This window comes from Ostrea edulis, chromosome 4, assembly GCF_947568905.1.
Source record: "Ostrea edulis chromosome 4, xbOstEdul1.1, whole genome shotgun sequence".
In the NCBI taxonomy this organism is placed as follows: Eukaryota; Metazoa; Mollusca; class Bivalvia; order Ostreida; family Ostreidae; genus Ostrea; species Ostrea edulis.
In genome coordinates, this window is record NC_079167.1 from 8,032,530 (window position 1) to 8,049,416 (window position 16,887).

Below are 16,887 nucleotides of genomic sequence, written 5' to 3' on the forward strand. Positions count from 1 at the left end.
GACAAACAGTCAACAATGCCTGAAAGACAAACAGAATTGGGTTCTGAAGAGGAAGAGCCGAGCATAACAAATGTGCAGTATATGCATTGGATGTACACTGTACATTTGATATGATGGTTTACTTAAAGCAAGTATAAGTATGTTAATCATAAATTTACCTAAAATATGAATTTCAAGCCCATTAACTTGAAAGAGTGTAAGAGGTTTTTGTTTTAAAAGAATCATCATTCAAAATATTCACTGAGTAGGTTTAGAATCTCTATTTTCAGAACAGGAGTTTCAAGTTTTACTTTAAGTGACCTGTGACCTTGAGAGAGCAGTTTCGTTTTTAAGTTTTCAATACCTTGAGTATGTGGGTTTTAAGTTGGAGAGACAGCACTGGAGAGGTGTGCATAAGTCCTAAGAGTGTGGCCATATCATCATCCCCTTGTGGTGAGAGTATCAGCTGTTGTATGATATTAAGGGCCTGCTGACGACAATCTTCATACTGCACCATTCCATGAACACATCGCGCTCCTCCACACTCACGGAACACATCTAAACGGGACAGCCATGAAATGCAAACTCAGATTCCACAGAGCAATATAAACTCAAAGAATAGTTTTAGAAACACCACATTGAATAGTGTAAATAAACATTGCTATGTAACAGTGTGGTTTGAGTATTCTTACTGGCATTGCTATGTAACAGTGTGGTTTGAGTATTCTTACTGGCATTGCTATGTAACAGTGTGGTTTGAGTATTCTTACTGGCATTGCTATGTAACAGTGTGGTTTCAGTATTCTTACTGGCATTGCTATGTAACAGTGTGGTTTGAGTATTCTTACTGGCATTGCTATGTAACAGTGTGGTTTCAGTATTCTTACTGGCATTGCTATGGTTGGATGAAAGAAGCAAAGTAAGACAATCCATCACTAAACAACCTATCTCCTTTTGCTCTTGTGAAGTGGGCTCTCTTGCTGACACTGAAATATGCAAATGTTTGAGAAGAAAGGATTGGTTTGTGTCCTTCAATTTGGAAACAAATTATCAATTGCCAGAGTGGAACGTGTCCTTTGTTTTAGAAATAATCACCTTCCTCCGCCGTCTCGAACAGGGCTGCATATCTACGGAGACAAGTCACCATGACCTCCAACAGTCCTACTTCTCGGAAAACGTCTTTGAACAGGGAATGAAACTGAAGGATTCGCTGAAGGGTTCTAAAGCACAGTACCGAACAGGAAGGGGATCTGGAAAAATTATTTACTATTCAATAAAACTACAAACTATGACAATGAATGATACTTTTCAGAAGAATTCCATTTCCAAAGTATTAACATCATTAATTTTCATCTTTGATCGAAAAGTAATCTAAACAATTAACTTTCAAATTAGCACTTACTGGTTAGATTTGATGAGAATACTTATGCTTATCAACTCTTTGCATGGGACAAAATTCAGATCAAATATGACAAACTCTAGGAGTTCAAAAAACTTTTCCTGAAAGAAAAAAAAAGATGTAGTAAACTTTAAGATCTGTTCAAAAGTCGTTGATGAAGAGAACATCTAAGCTAGGATTCTAAATACAAGCCCATTCAAAAACAGACATAGATGTGCCCCTGATAAATTTTCAGATGGCAGCATATATTGCTAATTAAATACCTGTACATCATTAGGTTTTGTGTATATTTTTTCAGAGAACTGGGACAAGGTATGCTGGGGTTCCAGAATGAAGTAGTTGGCATTGTCCTGATGATAAATACTGTTGATCACATCTAATATGACTGTACACAGCACACTGGTACTGGCCTAAAACACAACATTTCACTATAGCTAGGTTTAATATATGTTGCCACCATGCTTTTACAAAGAACTAAGAATGAAAGAAAGGCAGTAAATATACATTTGCTTTCCTTCTGTGGATGACATGATAACTTACAGATTCTAGAGCTAAGATCAATAAAACAAACAAAAACCAAAAAAAAAAACCAAAACCAATGATTACATCAACTTCCCAGAGCACAAAATTTCACTGATTTGTAGTCTCGATCATACATAGGAATATCGGTGAAGGGAAAAAAAATTTGCATACCATACCTTTAAAAAGACTGACTGTAGTACTAAAAATGCCTGAATGTTTCGGACACTCACACCTACAAACAAATATGAATACTGTAATGTCAGGTAATGGTACACACACACACGTATTACAATAAAACATGTATAAATATTTTAAAGAAAAATTGGGTAAAACCACAACTGTTATGAGGAGTTCTCAGTAATATAAAATTGATATACACAGTACCACTGCTACCCAACCTGTTTATTTGCAATTATATTTCAATAAAATTATCACACTATTTTTACAACCTTCACCTGTTTCCACACAATCTATCCTTCACTTCCACACAATCTATCCTTCACTTCCACACAATCTATCATTCACTTCCACACAATCTATCCTTCACTTCCACACAATCTATCATTCACTTCCACACAATATATCATTCACTTCCACATAATCTATCATTCACTTCCACACAATCTATCATTCACTTCCACACAATCTATCATTCACTTCCACACAATCTATCATTCACTTCCACACAATCTATCCTTCACTTTGACACAATCTATCCTTAACTTCCACACAATCTATCCTTCACTTTGACACAATCTATCATTCATTTCGACACAATCTATCATTCACTTCGACACAATCTACAGGGTTCGAAATTACCTCATGTCCGTAAGTCTGAGACTAGTAAAAGACGTGTCGGACTAGTAAACTCTCTATAGCACTAGTCCGTAAGGACTAGTGAAAATCCGGAAATCAATTATTTTAGCAAGATTTGTCCGAGTCTCTTAGACGTTTGAACTAATGGTCAATTACCTGCATGGTTGAGACCGCCGTTCTTCGAACGAGCACAAATTCTTGCCGATTCCAAACTCCGAGTACGCATCACGAGAACGGGTTCGAGGTGCAAGAACTGCAAGTAGTGTGATCTAAGAACAAGAACATGTTCTCGTCATTCGCGACTCAAACATAGGAGTTCGTAACATTATAGCTCATGGCTTGGTCAATCGAGCGAATTTTATTGACTTTATTGATAAAATTTCAAACTCCTGTGACTCTAAGAATTGAGCATGAAAACAACGGGAACGTCGACATCGAACGCACTTATGGTTACTGTATGCTTCTGAAGATCTTGAATGCAAAATAAAGTATGGGGGTCTTTTTCTTCTGTAGGTGTCAGAAATTGAATTGCTTGCAACTGTGATATGTTTGGTTTCATTAAATACTATTGAATAAAATGAAAATCATTTAATATGATATACTGGACGGACTAGTGAAATGCTTTGCGGACTAGTGAACATCAACAGTGACTAGTCCGTACGGACTAGTGCTTGTACGGACTAGTGCTTGTAAAAGTTAATTTCGAACTCTGATCTATCCTTCACTTCCACACAATCTATCATTCACTTCCACACAATCTATCATTCACTTCCACACAATCTATCCTTCACTTCCACACAATCTATCCTTCACTTTGACACAATCTATCATCCACTTCCACACAATCTATCCTTCACTTCCACACAATCTATCATTCACTTCCACACAATCTATCATTCACACCAGCACAATCTATCATTCACTTCCACACAATCTATCATTCACTTCCACACAATCTATCATTCACTTTGACACAATCTATCATTCACTTCCACACAATCTATCCTTCACTTCCACACAATCTATCATTCACACCAGCACAATCTATCATTCACTTCCACACAATCTATCATTCACTTCCACACAATCTATCCTTCACTTCCACACAATCTATCATTCACTTCCACACAATCTATCATTCACTTCCACACAATCTATCATTCACTTCCACACAATCTATCCTTCACTTCCACACAATCTATCATTCACTTCCACACAATCTATCATTCACACCAGCACAATCTATCATTCACTTCCACACAATCTATCATTCACTTCCACACAATCTATCCTTCACTTCCACACAATCTATCCTTCACAACAGCACAATGCTAACAGATCCCATTTTTTCTCTCTTAATGACAAAATTAGAAGTTTATGATAGACCTATATACATAAATATTACACGTAATACAGAGTAGCTGAAACAGACAGAATTGAATGTTGCAGTTGTAGAATCTATGATAAGCCCAACAAACAAGGTATACAAAGACATTTCTTTCTCTTTGGTTACATTGCGATGATTGATTGATTGATGCTATCTCTTACATGTACAGCATGCATTAACATGTCTCTACATTTGCTAGCAACCTTTACCAAATACTAAAGAACATAAACTCAACTGGAACTAGGACTCGCATTTACTTGAATTTCTGTAGAAAATACAAACAAAAGACACATGGCAAATTGTTCTGATACTAAAAAAATATCAATGTGCAAGCAAAAAGAAATTTAAAGTGCTCTAAATGTTGCAAACATCAGCATACCACATTTCATAGGTTGAATAATTTTGCGTCCAAAAGTACAATTCAAGGACTTCATTATTTATTACTTTCAAAATGGTCTTTCACTTCATGAATTGATAATGTTCAGCTACAGATCAGTTCTTAAGAGCATAAAAACATATCTTGTATGCATATAGTGCTTCCACCTAGTAACTTAAGATAACTATTGTGTAACTGAATGCTACAGTATATTCATCCAGACTCATGCACAATACAAGTAAGGGAAAGGTTATGTGAAATAGTTTCAAACTTCTTTTGGTAAATTTCATTGAAATTTTTCCTTCTAATTATGAAGATAGATATATTTACTCTTTTTGCTCTCTTTGAGACCACTCACGATTTTTCTTTGTCCTGGCATGTTACACAGGGAAAAAAATTTTGAGATTGAAATCTTGGGATTGTTCAGGCTGCTCTATAAAGCACAACTTATTTACAATGGATTTTGTAAGCTCTATTCCACTTATGAAAATGAAAAATACTAATGTTCCTTGAATGCACATGCAACTGATAAAGAGGAATTTCTACATGAAAAGAGCAGTGAAAGAAAATCATCATTTTACTTCAGCATATATGTACACTGTATGCATATGTATGTGTTAGTAATGATTACCTTTGCCGACAGGTTGTGGGACAGAGAACCCGGGCATTTTGAACAGTGAGCCTGAGCAAGCCTGGCTTGGTTTGATCTCGGTATAGCCTGAGGTGGTCAGGGTCCCTAGTAACAGAACGAGGTTCCTTAAAGCCTGCTGGGATTCCTCCCCATCATCCCTGTCTAACCTGCCAAGACAAAGTACAATATTATAAGTGGTCTCAGAGAGAACAAATATTAAAAAAAAACCCACTGTCTTCTTTTGCAGAATCAGAAATCTCCAACATGGCTTTAAAAGTTTTTAAAAAGTCAAAATACAACTTTAAAATACATCCATTGAAAAAAATCAAATAAAAAACTATATTCATTCAATGTATGTAACTGGCCCTACCTGAGTAGGAATTCTGAGAGGAACACATAACCTTGACATGATCTGAAGTCATCCAGAAGAACATGAGAGACTTCACTAGAGTCCTTTAGGAAACAAAACACAGTTACAAACATGTCAACCAGCTCCAAGGGAGATAACTCTTGAATTCTCTGCATGTTTTCGATACAGTGTCTCACACAACCCTTGTCTACAACAGGAAAAGGATACTGCTCAGTGTTCTCAACTTAAGAATGAATCATTATTTCATCTATGCTTTAAATTCATTTACTATCCTGGTTTACTCTCTTAACCTCACAAACATTTAGTAATATTTTCTGGAAAATATTTGATTTCTCCCAAGTATAGTTTTCAATGCAATTAAAATTTAAGTCATACAAGAGCTGACAAACCCCCCCGCCCCCCCCCCCCCCCCCCCCCAAACCCCCACAGTATTACCAAACTTACCATGAATATATCTAACAACATTAGGAGATAATCCATGTCTGGATAGCGTCATTAATATTTCTGCAGCACACTTCCTCCAAATTGCATTATGGGGTGGACACCAGCTGGTGATAGCACTGAATAGCAGGCTCAGGTCATCTTTCCGTGCCAGTTCTTCAGCTGGCGAGGTGTGTTTACATAGGTGAACCAATATCTGAAATGTAACATCCACATTTTAGGCAGTTACAAGATGCTTCAAATCCACAAAAACAAGTATATCTGAGATGACAGAACTGTGAATTAATTGGCTATGTATGTATAATGTTCCACATTTACATGCACCCCAAACTAATTCCATGTGAAGAACCATACTCATGTATAAATAATTTAAATGACAATCATATCAGCACAATCCAAATAGTTTAAGGAGGAATAATGTATTGTCACAATTTTTTTTTTTAAAAACAGAAGTACATGTACAGTATAGATTATTTTTTCTCTGGTCAGTGGATTAATGTGGTACAGTAGGTTGCCATCTGTAAGTGCTTTCAAGCCCCACAGGTATTTTAATTTTTTCTTAGTGGTATTACAAAAAAATTGCAATTTTTTCTACATGAGGCATGATTCTTAATTTCCAACAGAGCTATATTATTATAAATATCCTATAGTTTCCATTTATGGCACTTTTGATAGGTCAGATGTGTTCTATTTCCTAAAACCTATTTTTCATTTTATATGTGAAGCTTACATCTTCAATAAAATAAAATACAAGCTTCAAAGAACAATACCTGAACAAATATTTTCTGTAGCAATATCCGTCTTTCATCAGCTGTGAATTCCGAGTTGGGACTACATTTGTTTGGTTCCTCAATTCCAGGCAGATCAAAGAAGAGATAAAGACACTTGACAAGAGTGGAAGGGAGGGAGGCAGCTGTCATACAGTCGATTAGGGCCTGGTTCCCACAGGAGAGAAGATTTAAAGCTGTCAATAACATCCAACCATTCCCTGTGGTTTCTGAGGAATCCATTTCTAGGAAATTGACAATAGCACAACTGGCTGCCTCTGTAAATATATTCCATAATACCAGTCATAAAAATGCTAATACATGTGGGGAAAAAAACATCTAAATTTCACGTTTCTAGAGACAAGGGTAAGACAAACATTAAAGCAATAAATATTTATTACTCATCCTCGAAAATTCAACACACTGATCTAATAACATTGACTTCAAAAAGTGTAAATCTTTATGAAGAAAAGTAGCCATAATACAGTAATCAATGATTCTGAGTCCTTTTTTCCTTTAATGAAAGAAGGACTAATACATTCAGACAATATTCATTGTCTCCTGAAATCTCTGCCAGTAAATATTGATTGCAGCAGCAATCACGCTTTTCATAGGACTAGGAGCACTTTTTTGAAGTAATATTTAGAACTCCAGATTTTATTTCTTAGCTTTCAGCCTTTGTAACTTAAGTACAGTGAAACTCTCCAAACCGGCCCCTCAAAAAACTGGTTCTCCCTAAATATCGGCCGATTTTCAAAGTCCCGGCAGAAATCTTAACATTTCCTTAAAGAGAAAGTCTTACAAAACCGGTCACCCCTGAAAACCGGACATTGGCTACTTTTTAAAGTACATTTGTTAACAAACGTGTGTAATTTACCCTTATAATACCGGCCACTTTTTGAAGACGAAAAATTTTTTGGGAGAAGGTGATCAAGATCAGCTGGTGTGCTAATTGACTGACTGATTGGCCAGGTGGGAAATTATGGACCAGAGGTGTGAAAAACACAAGTGGCCTCTATAATTGCTATAGTGTTTACCTTAGTTGTCAAAGGTGTTAATTGACACTTGGTTAATCCAAGTTACCCTCCCAAATGCTGTACAAAATGTAAAAAACAGTTAGGAACATATTGAATGAATACAGTATCAAACGCCATATTGTTGCACCATACTATCTTATGGATATAAGTGGTAGTTAATAAAGAACCCATGATTGTTAATGCTAATTATTAAATGATAGATTAATTTTCTTGGTTTCCGTAGACTTAAAATTCCCCAAGAAATATTCAAATTACAATTTCATATTTACTACTATACTTTTCAAAAACGTCAAAACAAATTTGTTAATGACATAAGCAATGAATGTAAACAGAGATTTATAGGTAAGAGGAATTCCAATAATAGACCTCTGTGTTTTCTTTATGTATCCTGTTAGAGATTTTCAGTTTAAAATTAGATGATTTCAGTGAGAATATTTCTTGTAATTCATAATTACCGGTAGGTGCAAGCGGACTAATTTGATCTCCACCAATAATTGATCATAGATCACCAGATCAAAGTGAACATTGAGATAAAATGTATCTAATTGCTAAATTCTCAGTATACTGGCCACCCCTCTAAACCGGCTGTTTTTTCCGGTCCGAGAGCCAGCCGGTCTAGAGAAGTTTCACTGTATTACCAATTTTCATGTGTACAATTTAGCTACTGAACTGCTTGAACACTTCTGTTGTTCTCCATCATCAATTCAATTACAGTCCACCCTGCCCCTTCTCTGATTGTGTATACTAATTACATGTATGTAGGACATTTACATGTAGATATCACTTAACTTTTCACCCCAACAATGCTATATATTATCCAAGAAACCCATAGAAATGTGGCCGATTAAAACAAATAATTTGTAAAGGACTAAATGACAATTTCCCAGACAAACAAAAATCTATATAACTGATCACATTTGTCAAGTGGCCATTTCAAATGTGAAGAGTATATCAAACTACCAGGTAGTGATGGAGGTTTTTAAAAAAAATTAAATTGATTTTCAGATTTCATTCAAAATTGTTGACAGAAATTACTGATAAGATCATATTTCAATGTCTAGCGTATATAGTTTTCAAAAACATAACAATTAAATTTACTGTAATGTTTCACAAGAAATTTGACATCTTGCAGAATACCTGTGCTTTGATTGGATGCTCTTCTTCGTATTTCTGTGACCATCAACTTTGACAGATGGCTACAGAATTGCAATACATCACCAAATTTCTCAGTCATTTCACTAGAATGAACTTCTCCAAATACCTGCAATGAGAAATGAATAAACACAATATTATGATCCAATGAAACTAATGAACTGCATCAACTACCTAATATTTAGTATTAAAGTCGTTCTCAAGTATTGGAAAAGCAAAGTGTGTGGCTCAAGGCAAATTAAACTAGAACTGTCCTAATGGGACTAATACCCCCTGCGGAGCATATAAGATGATGGGAAATATTTAATGCAAGCACATTGGATATTTTCACATTATCTACTGGGCAATCAATGTGAATGCAGAAGTGTATATTCTACAGTACAGCAGTACATGAAATATTAAAAATATGCTTAATATAAACAATGAATACTATTTGGCACATTTTAGGCTGTATGATTGCAAATCCCTGGTGAACTCTTCTAGTCTTTAGTTTATATTCACTTTGTTAAAGATCATTATGTTATGCCAACTTTACTTTGTCATTGATTGTATCAGTAAATAAATGACATTAGCTCAAGTATTGGTATTATTGTAATCTTTTCCACTGGTATAACAACTCTAAGTAGCTGCAATAAAGGCAGTTTACTATGAATCCCATTGCCAAGGATAGTTGAGATGTGCGTAACTTCTATAACTGTTAAAATATTTCAATGAAAATAGGAGATGCACAACTACATAATATATAGAAGATGTGCATAAAGTTTGAATGAAATATGTCCAGCGGTATTAGAAATAAACTTCGGACAAATTGCGTCTACGGACAAACGGACAGACAAAGTGATTCCAGTATACCCCCCCAAACTTCGTTTGCGGGGGGTATAAAATGTCATATGTGACAAATGTATCTGGGGTGTAAATGAGTAGAGTAAGACAGGGTATCTGATGGACTCTCAGTAGTTGCTTACAGCTATGTCTATTTACAATGTTGATATAGATCTAAAAAGCAGTCACTGATTTTAGGGCTCCTTATCATATATAGCACATTGATTCCTCTAACTTTCATTGCAAAACATTTCTCAGGTTAAGGTTGTACAAGTTTGCTAACAACATTTTCTCTCAATATGCAAATATAAAGCAAGGTCTTCACTAGAATTCACTTTCCAAAAATTTGTAAGATGTACAGTGTCCAAATTGACAACTTCATCTGAGTCGCCCTCTAGACAGATACTTTTTTGGAGGTTGTTGTTGAGGGAGGTGTATTCTCAATATCAAAATATATTTGTAGAAAATACAACGTCACTCACCTTATGTGTATTTTACATTAGATAATCTGTTACTATATCATCTAAGATTGTGAAGTTTCTGTACCTTGACAAAGAGTGGAATCATGTTATACAGCTTGTATTCTTGCTCCTCCTGGGTAGCTTTCCTTGTTGGATGTCGGAATTCTGCAAACAGCTTCCTGAGGTGTGTAAGCCCAAGTACATAATCCTTTTGGTCTGCTGATGGTCGCATCCCAGCTCCAAGTTTCTTTATGTAATTCATCTATTAAAAAAAAATCATTTATTCAGTGAAGTTTTTACATATATACAATGTCTATATTTGTACAAGAACTAGTGCAACACAACATAACTTTCATCCATTTAAAAAAATTCAATGACAAACATGATCCTAAAGATTTCAGAACCTACTTAATGAGTGAAGATTATATACTTCAAGTGAATTGTCTATATATACATCAACATTTACACTGTGTGACCATGCCAAACCACCAATCTTCAAGACTGTTGGCATAGCCTATAACGCTAATGAACCATATAAATAAAATATAATCAGGCATTCTGAAAGTATTGCATAGCAATATGTCCCCTACTGACCAAAAGGTCATGTTACATGACAAAAGTAAAACTCAATTAGAAATGAAAGACTAGATCTAAATAACTTTGTCAGGAATGGCCCTGCCAAGAACTTAATTCATATATTAGATGTGTGTGCAATCCAGGCACATACTCTTAATTGATCAACTGAAATGCATCTAATATTACAAGTGCAACATAAATTACCATCACCTTTTTTCAATGTGAATACCACTACCAGTATATCTCCATGATCCTGGTCTTACTCACATGACAATTCAAGGGAGTGCAATCTAATGTTAATGAAAAAAAACAACAAAATGAATATCAAACAATACTTGAACATTTTGTATTTAATGATTAAGGAATAAAATATCTATACGCTTAAAAAGCATGTTGGTCAAATCATTTCCTGCATGTACAGCAAAAGAAAACTAAACATCACATACGTACACAGTCATGTGTGTGATGCTATGCAACTATAGCATAAAAATGCATATAGAGTAGCCTATACAACTGAAGACAGAGTGTCAAACCCTAAATAATCTTAAATTATATCTTCATCAATGTGATCTTAATCTCACATCGTTAGTTTATATGGGGAAAATAAACATCTGAACAGTACTCAATGCAGATGTTTGAGATGTCAATTCGTTCGACATACACACACAAATTCTACTCGACAAGTGATCTGCAGATAATGATTTACAAATCAAAACACACTGAATAGTAAATCTCTGTAAAATCTAAAGCGATTTACTCCATGGACCGGATCCCCACTCGACTTATCGGGGCAGAAAATCAATAGATAAATTATCATATTTTGCAAATGTTTACACAGTTGGCGTTTAAATCATAACCACTACTATGATATACATTAGTAAGAAGTTCACGTCACTAACTGTGCGTTATCTTTCTACATTTCAATTAATTTCGGCGCTCTGTTGAAAAGTTCTCTCCCAGTTCTTCCATTGCAAATATTTACTTCCGTGCATCTCATTTTCTGTTTTTCCATAGATGGCGCTTACCTTCTTTCGGTTTTGAATTATAGACAGATCGTTCGTAAAATGTTCCTTACCAAGACCAAAGTGCGAGACTGAAGACGTTTCTTAGATCACGAACCTCTTGTTTTGTTTTATTGCCACTTTGGTTAATACTGTATAATAGCATTCATCCATTCAACATATTATTAATGCTATCAACAATTCAATTAAAGCGCGCAATAATTCAGAATTGAATATATCATTATATTATCAAAAGAGATTGATTTGACGCTACTATCATAACGAAATTTGCAATGTATAAAACAGATGATAGAATTCTGAAAGAGGGGAGAAGAGTAATGAATGGAGTAATGAATTGGCAAAATAATGTGGGACAAAAACAATAGTAAGATGCAGAACAAAAATGTCTGAACTTTTCACCGTGAGGTGAGGTGACAGGGAGATTATTAGTATGTGTGTTTATAGCTTGTTTACAAGATCATGAGGGTGAAATCGATTTTGGTCAGAGGAAACGTGTAACCAATCGGAGTGTAAGAAATCAGTCACCAGAGGTCAAGCATTTGTATATATTATTTACAAGAAAAATGAAATTAAAAATTATGCAAAACCTTACAAATGAAGTTGAGTATGCAACGCTAAATTATAGATTTTTCAAGGAAATAATTGTGTTGGCTTTGAGTTTGAATTAAAAGCCAATATCAATATTACAGATTATTAAGATATAACAAATATGGTAAGGAATTTTGGAGGATGTACTGGGGTATAAATGCGAGGAACAAAGACAGAATTCTTCAGTAGCTGAACAGAACTTTGTCTTTGGGCTTTCATTTATACAGGTAAGATATTGAGTATACTTGCGCATTTCTGAAATAACTTTTCAATTTTTCAGATGGCTTCGTTAATTTTTGTGTGAGAACTTTTATATTAATGTTTGTAATAATTATTGTATATTGTATAATATGAATTATAATCAATAATTCTAATGATGAAATGTTTCTTTAATAAAAAAGAGTAGCTGAACAGAACTTTGTCTTTGGGCTTTCATTTATACAGGTTGAACGAAAAAGGGCTACTCCGTTCAGCCTGAGAACACAAAGATCCCGAGGTTAACTGGTACTTAGACAGTATTTGCATATCACGCTTTGCGCCATAGCTGACTTAAAAATACTTCATCCCCAAACTTGTATATGAGCTATTACGAAGTTCGAGTCAGTTATGGGGCGAAATAGGATATGATACTACATAGGCCTAGATATATAGGGAAAATCTTTGAAAAATATTCTTTTCACGAACAACAGAACCATGATTAGTCACACCAATATGGAAGCATCTTCGGGCAGTGCAGATACAATTTTTTTTAAAATTGTGACCCCCGGAACTAGGTTGGGACCACAATGGGGGAGGGGGGGGGGTCAAGTTTACGTTGGATTAATAATATTATTATACTAGTATAGGGAAACATCTTTAAAAATCTTTGCCTCAATAACAACAGGGCCATGATTTAAATCATGTTCACATGCAAGCATCCCGGATAGTGCAGATCAAGTTTGTTCAAGGCTTGAACCCCGAGGGTAGGTTAATTGGAGGCACAATAGAGGCTCAAAGTTTTATGTAAAAATATACAGGGAAACATCTTTAAAATTCTTCATCTCAACAACAGCAGGGTCATGATTAGTCATATTAACATGCAAACATCTTCAGGTAGTTCAAATTCAATTTTGTTCAATCGAGGACCTAGGGTTAAGTGGGACCAGAATAGGAACTAAAATTTTATATGGGAATATACTGGGAATCAATTAATGCACATTCTTTTCGGTTTTTTTAAAGAGTAGCAGGGCCACACTAAATCACAACAAAATGCAAACGTTCCTAAGTTGTATGGATTCAAGTTTTTTTTTTTCTTCATTCAAGTCATTAACCCTAGGGTTAGGTTGAATCAAATTTAACATAATATATGTATACAGGTAAGAAAATCTTCTCAAATCTGGAACAGCAATGTCATGTTAGTAACATTAGTATCTAGGCATCCTCATATTGCATGGATTCAAGTTCGGTTTTGTCATTACCTTTTGTATGGAGCGCCAAATCAACATAAACTTAAATAATTGAAGATATCGTCAATTATTTGAAGATATCATCAATTCAATTATTGCTCTCTTTAATTGAATTAATGCGCGCATTAAATCAATTATTGCTCTCATCAAATGAACTAATGCGCGCTTCAATTCAATTATTGCTCTCATCAATTGAATTAATGCGCGCTTCAATTCAATTATTGCTCTCATCAATTGAATTAATGCGCGCTTCAATTGAATTAATGAGAGCAATAATTGATTTAATGCGCGCATTAATTCAATTATTGCTCTCTTCAATTCAATTGGTGTGCGCATTAATTCAATTAATGAGAGTAATAATAGATTTGATGCGCGCATTAATTCAATTATTGCTCTCTTCAATTCAATTGATGAGAGCATCAATTTAGTAGAAATATTGCTAGCAATAATTAATTTAGAGCCCGGTATAAATAATTTGATGATCTATTTAATTCAATTGAAGATATCTTTAAATCATTTACAATGCTTTTGTATAAGGAATTAATGCGCTCATCTATTCTTTTAAAGAGAGCAACAATCAATTAAAGAGATCATTAATTCAATTGTGGATATGTTGAATTGAAGATATCTTTAATTATATAGTTGCTCTCTCTAAAATAATTATTGCTCTCTTCAAATGAATTAAAGATATCATTAATTCAATTGAAGAGAGCAATAATTGAATTAATGCGCGCATTAAATCAATTATTGCTCTCATCAAATGAATTAATGCGCGCATCAATTCAATTATTGCTCTCATCAATTGATTTAATGCGCGCATTTTATCAATTATTGCTCTCTTCAATTGAATTGTAGCGCGCATCAATTCAATTGTTGATATCATTAATTCATTTGAAGAGATCATTAATTCAATTAAAGCGTGCATCAATTCAGCTGAAGAATTAATGCTATCATCAATTCATTTAATGCGCGCAATAATTCAAAATTGAAGATATCATTAATTATTTGAAGAGATCTTTAATTCAATTGTTGCGCGCATCAAATGAATTGATGATATTTTCAATCTTTAATTATTTGAGTTTATGTGAATTTGGCGCTCCATACTTTTGGGGCTACGTTGGGGCCACAGTATGGGATCAAACGTTCCCAAGGGAATAGACATTGAAAAAAAAATCTTTTAATTATCACAAGAACAGGGCTACGGTGACTCAGGTGAGCGATATGGCCTATGGAGAAACTGTTTTGATGATGTCTTATCATTGATCATAATAGATGAACCTTATGATCATTTAAAGAAATGCAGGGGTGGGTGGGATGGTGGTGGTGAAAGTCTTATCCACAAGCACCTGTGGTAGAAAACAAATATGGACATGTTCATTGAAAAACACAACACATACTGTATAAATCAATACTATATTTTATCACTGTTGTTGAAAAACGTAACATATGAAGATTGGGGGGAAAAGCATGTGGTCACTGACAAAACCTGCATGCAAAACACCCTTGTACTTTCTTACGTAACCTGATACAGACCTGGGTGAAAAGTTCTTAATCTTAAAGATGCAATGTTGGTATATCTTAACAATATCTGTTAGCTGTATATTATGGTAATGATTTGTATATTAGAGTTGGTTGATTGGGTATATATTGTTTAACGTCCCGCTCGAGAATTTTTCACTCAAATGGGGACGTTACCATTGTCGGTGAAGGGCCGCGAAATTTAGGTATATGCTCGGCGCTTACGGCCATTGAGCAGGGAGGGATCTTTATCGTGCCACACCTGCTGTGACACGGGATCTCGGTTTTTGCGGTCTCATCCGAAGGACCACCCCATTTAGTTGCCTCTTACGACAAGCAAGAGGTACTGAGGACCTATTCTAACCCGGATCCCCACGGGAAGTACATTAGAGTTATAACTTTATTGTTTCTATTGAATTAATATACAATTTTCTCGCATTTTAGCATTTTCTGAAAGTTCAATACCCTCTTCTAAGATCAACATTAGACAAAGACTTCGTATAGTTTCATCACATATAAATTCACTTTTTGTACAATTTCTTCAGCACATAATTTTAAACGGTGCAATCTATAAAACAAAGACAGCGTGGTTTGTTATAAAGTTCTGGAAGGCTGTAAAGCATTATTGGTCTATTCCCACCTCACGTGTTTTTCACCGAAAATGGTTTGCGTTTTTCATGTTTCCAACAGTCGAAAACCTTTTGATGAAGAGAGTATCCTACTAAGCAGGTAAACTAAGATATACCTATAGAATCCAATCACTGGAGGGTGACAAAATAAACCTATAGAATTCAATCACTGAAGGGTGACAAAATAAACCTATAGAATTCAATCACTGAAGGGTGACAAAATAAACCTATAGAATTCAATCACTGAAGGGTGACAAAATAAACCTATAGAATTCAATCACTGAAGGGTGACAAAATAAACCTATAGAATTCAAACACTGAAGGGTGACAAGATAAACCTATAGAATTCAATCACTGAAGGGTGATAAGATAAACCTATAGAATTCAATCACTGAAGGGTGACAAGATATACCTATAGAATCCAAGACAGTTTCCCGATGTTATTGGCCATCTATCAGCAAACACATTCATCCAGAATTGTCCTACCAGGGCCGTAAATTACATGGAGGCGGAGGAGGCAGCTGCCTCCTCCAACTTTTGAGCCAAAAAAAATTAAAATTTAAAGTTCATTAGAATTTATGTTGTTTCCAATAACTAAGAACATGATAACTCCCTTAAAAAGCATTCCAAATCTTTCTTTTAGAATGAGTTAGTCAAGTAACATCTTAGAAGGCCCTAGAATCAAGGATTTTGCACGAAACGTGTTCAGTGTGCACAAAATGGGCCCCCAGACCCCCGCCTAATTTCCTGCCTCCTCCAAATTGAAGGTTAATTTACGGCCCTGCCTACGGTACTTTATTTCTTAATACACCCCAAAACCGCTCTATTCGCTGGTTGTTGGTGCTTTTCCCATATAAAAGAAACTGTTTTGCCCGAATTAGTAGCTGTGTTAGTATGTCTTAAAGCTATGCACTTGTTCGATGTGGACGATTTTTGTGTTAGTATGTCT

The 16,887-nt window shown here is 35.0% G+C and overlaps 1 protein-coding gene across 2 annotated transcripts in view; it reads right to left on the minus strand.

Moving 5' to 3' along the window:
- Positions 1-11,768, minus strand: part of LOC130053977 (WD repeat and FYVE domain-containing protein 3-like) — a 79,893-nt gene extending 68,125 nt beyond the window's left edge. The window contains exons 1-14 of one of the 2 annotated variants that reach the window (XM_056161825.1): positions 11,636-11,768; positions 10,947-11,026; positions 10,246-10,422; positions 8,863-8,986; positions 6,692-6,966; positions 5,925-6,117; positions 5,481-5,667; positions 5,111-5,277; positions 2,077-2,132; positions 1,642-1,788; positions 1,382-1,479; positions 1,075-1,229; positions 867-965; positions 344-537 (exon numbers count right to left, since the gene is read on the minus strand). In XM_056161825.1, the coding sequence (XP_056017800.1) occupies positions 344-537; positions 867-965; positions 1,075-1,229; positions 1,382-1,479; positions 1,642-1,788; positions 2,077-2,132; positions 5,111-5,277; positions 5,481-5,667; positions 5,925-6,117; positions 6,692-6,966; positions 8,863-8,986; positions 10,246-10,422 (1,872 nt within the window). In that variant the 5' untranslated portion in view covers positions 10,947-11,026; positions 11,636-11,768. The remainder of the gene's footprint in view (positions 1-343; positions 538-866; positions 966-1,074; positions 1,230-1,381; positions 1,480-1,641; positions 1,789-2,076; positions 2,133-5,110; positions 5,278-5,480; positions 5,668-5,924; positions 6,118-6,691; positions 6,967-8,862; positions 8,987-10,245; positions 10,423-10,946; positions 11,027-11,635) is intronic. The other variant, XM_056161826.1, reaches the window with a different exon arrangement.
- Positions 11,769-16,887: the final 5,119 nt, after the last annotated feature.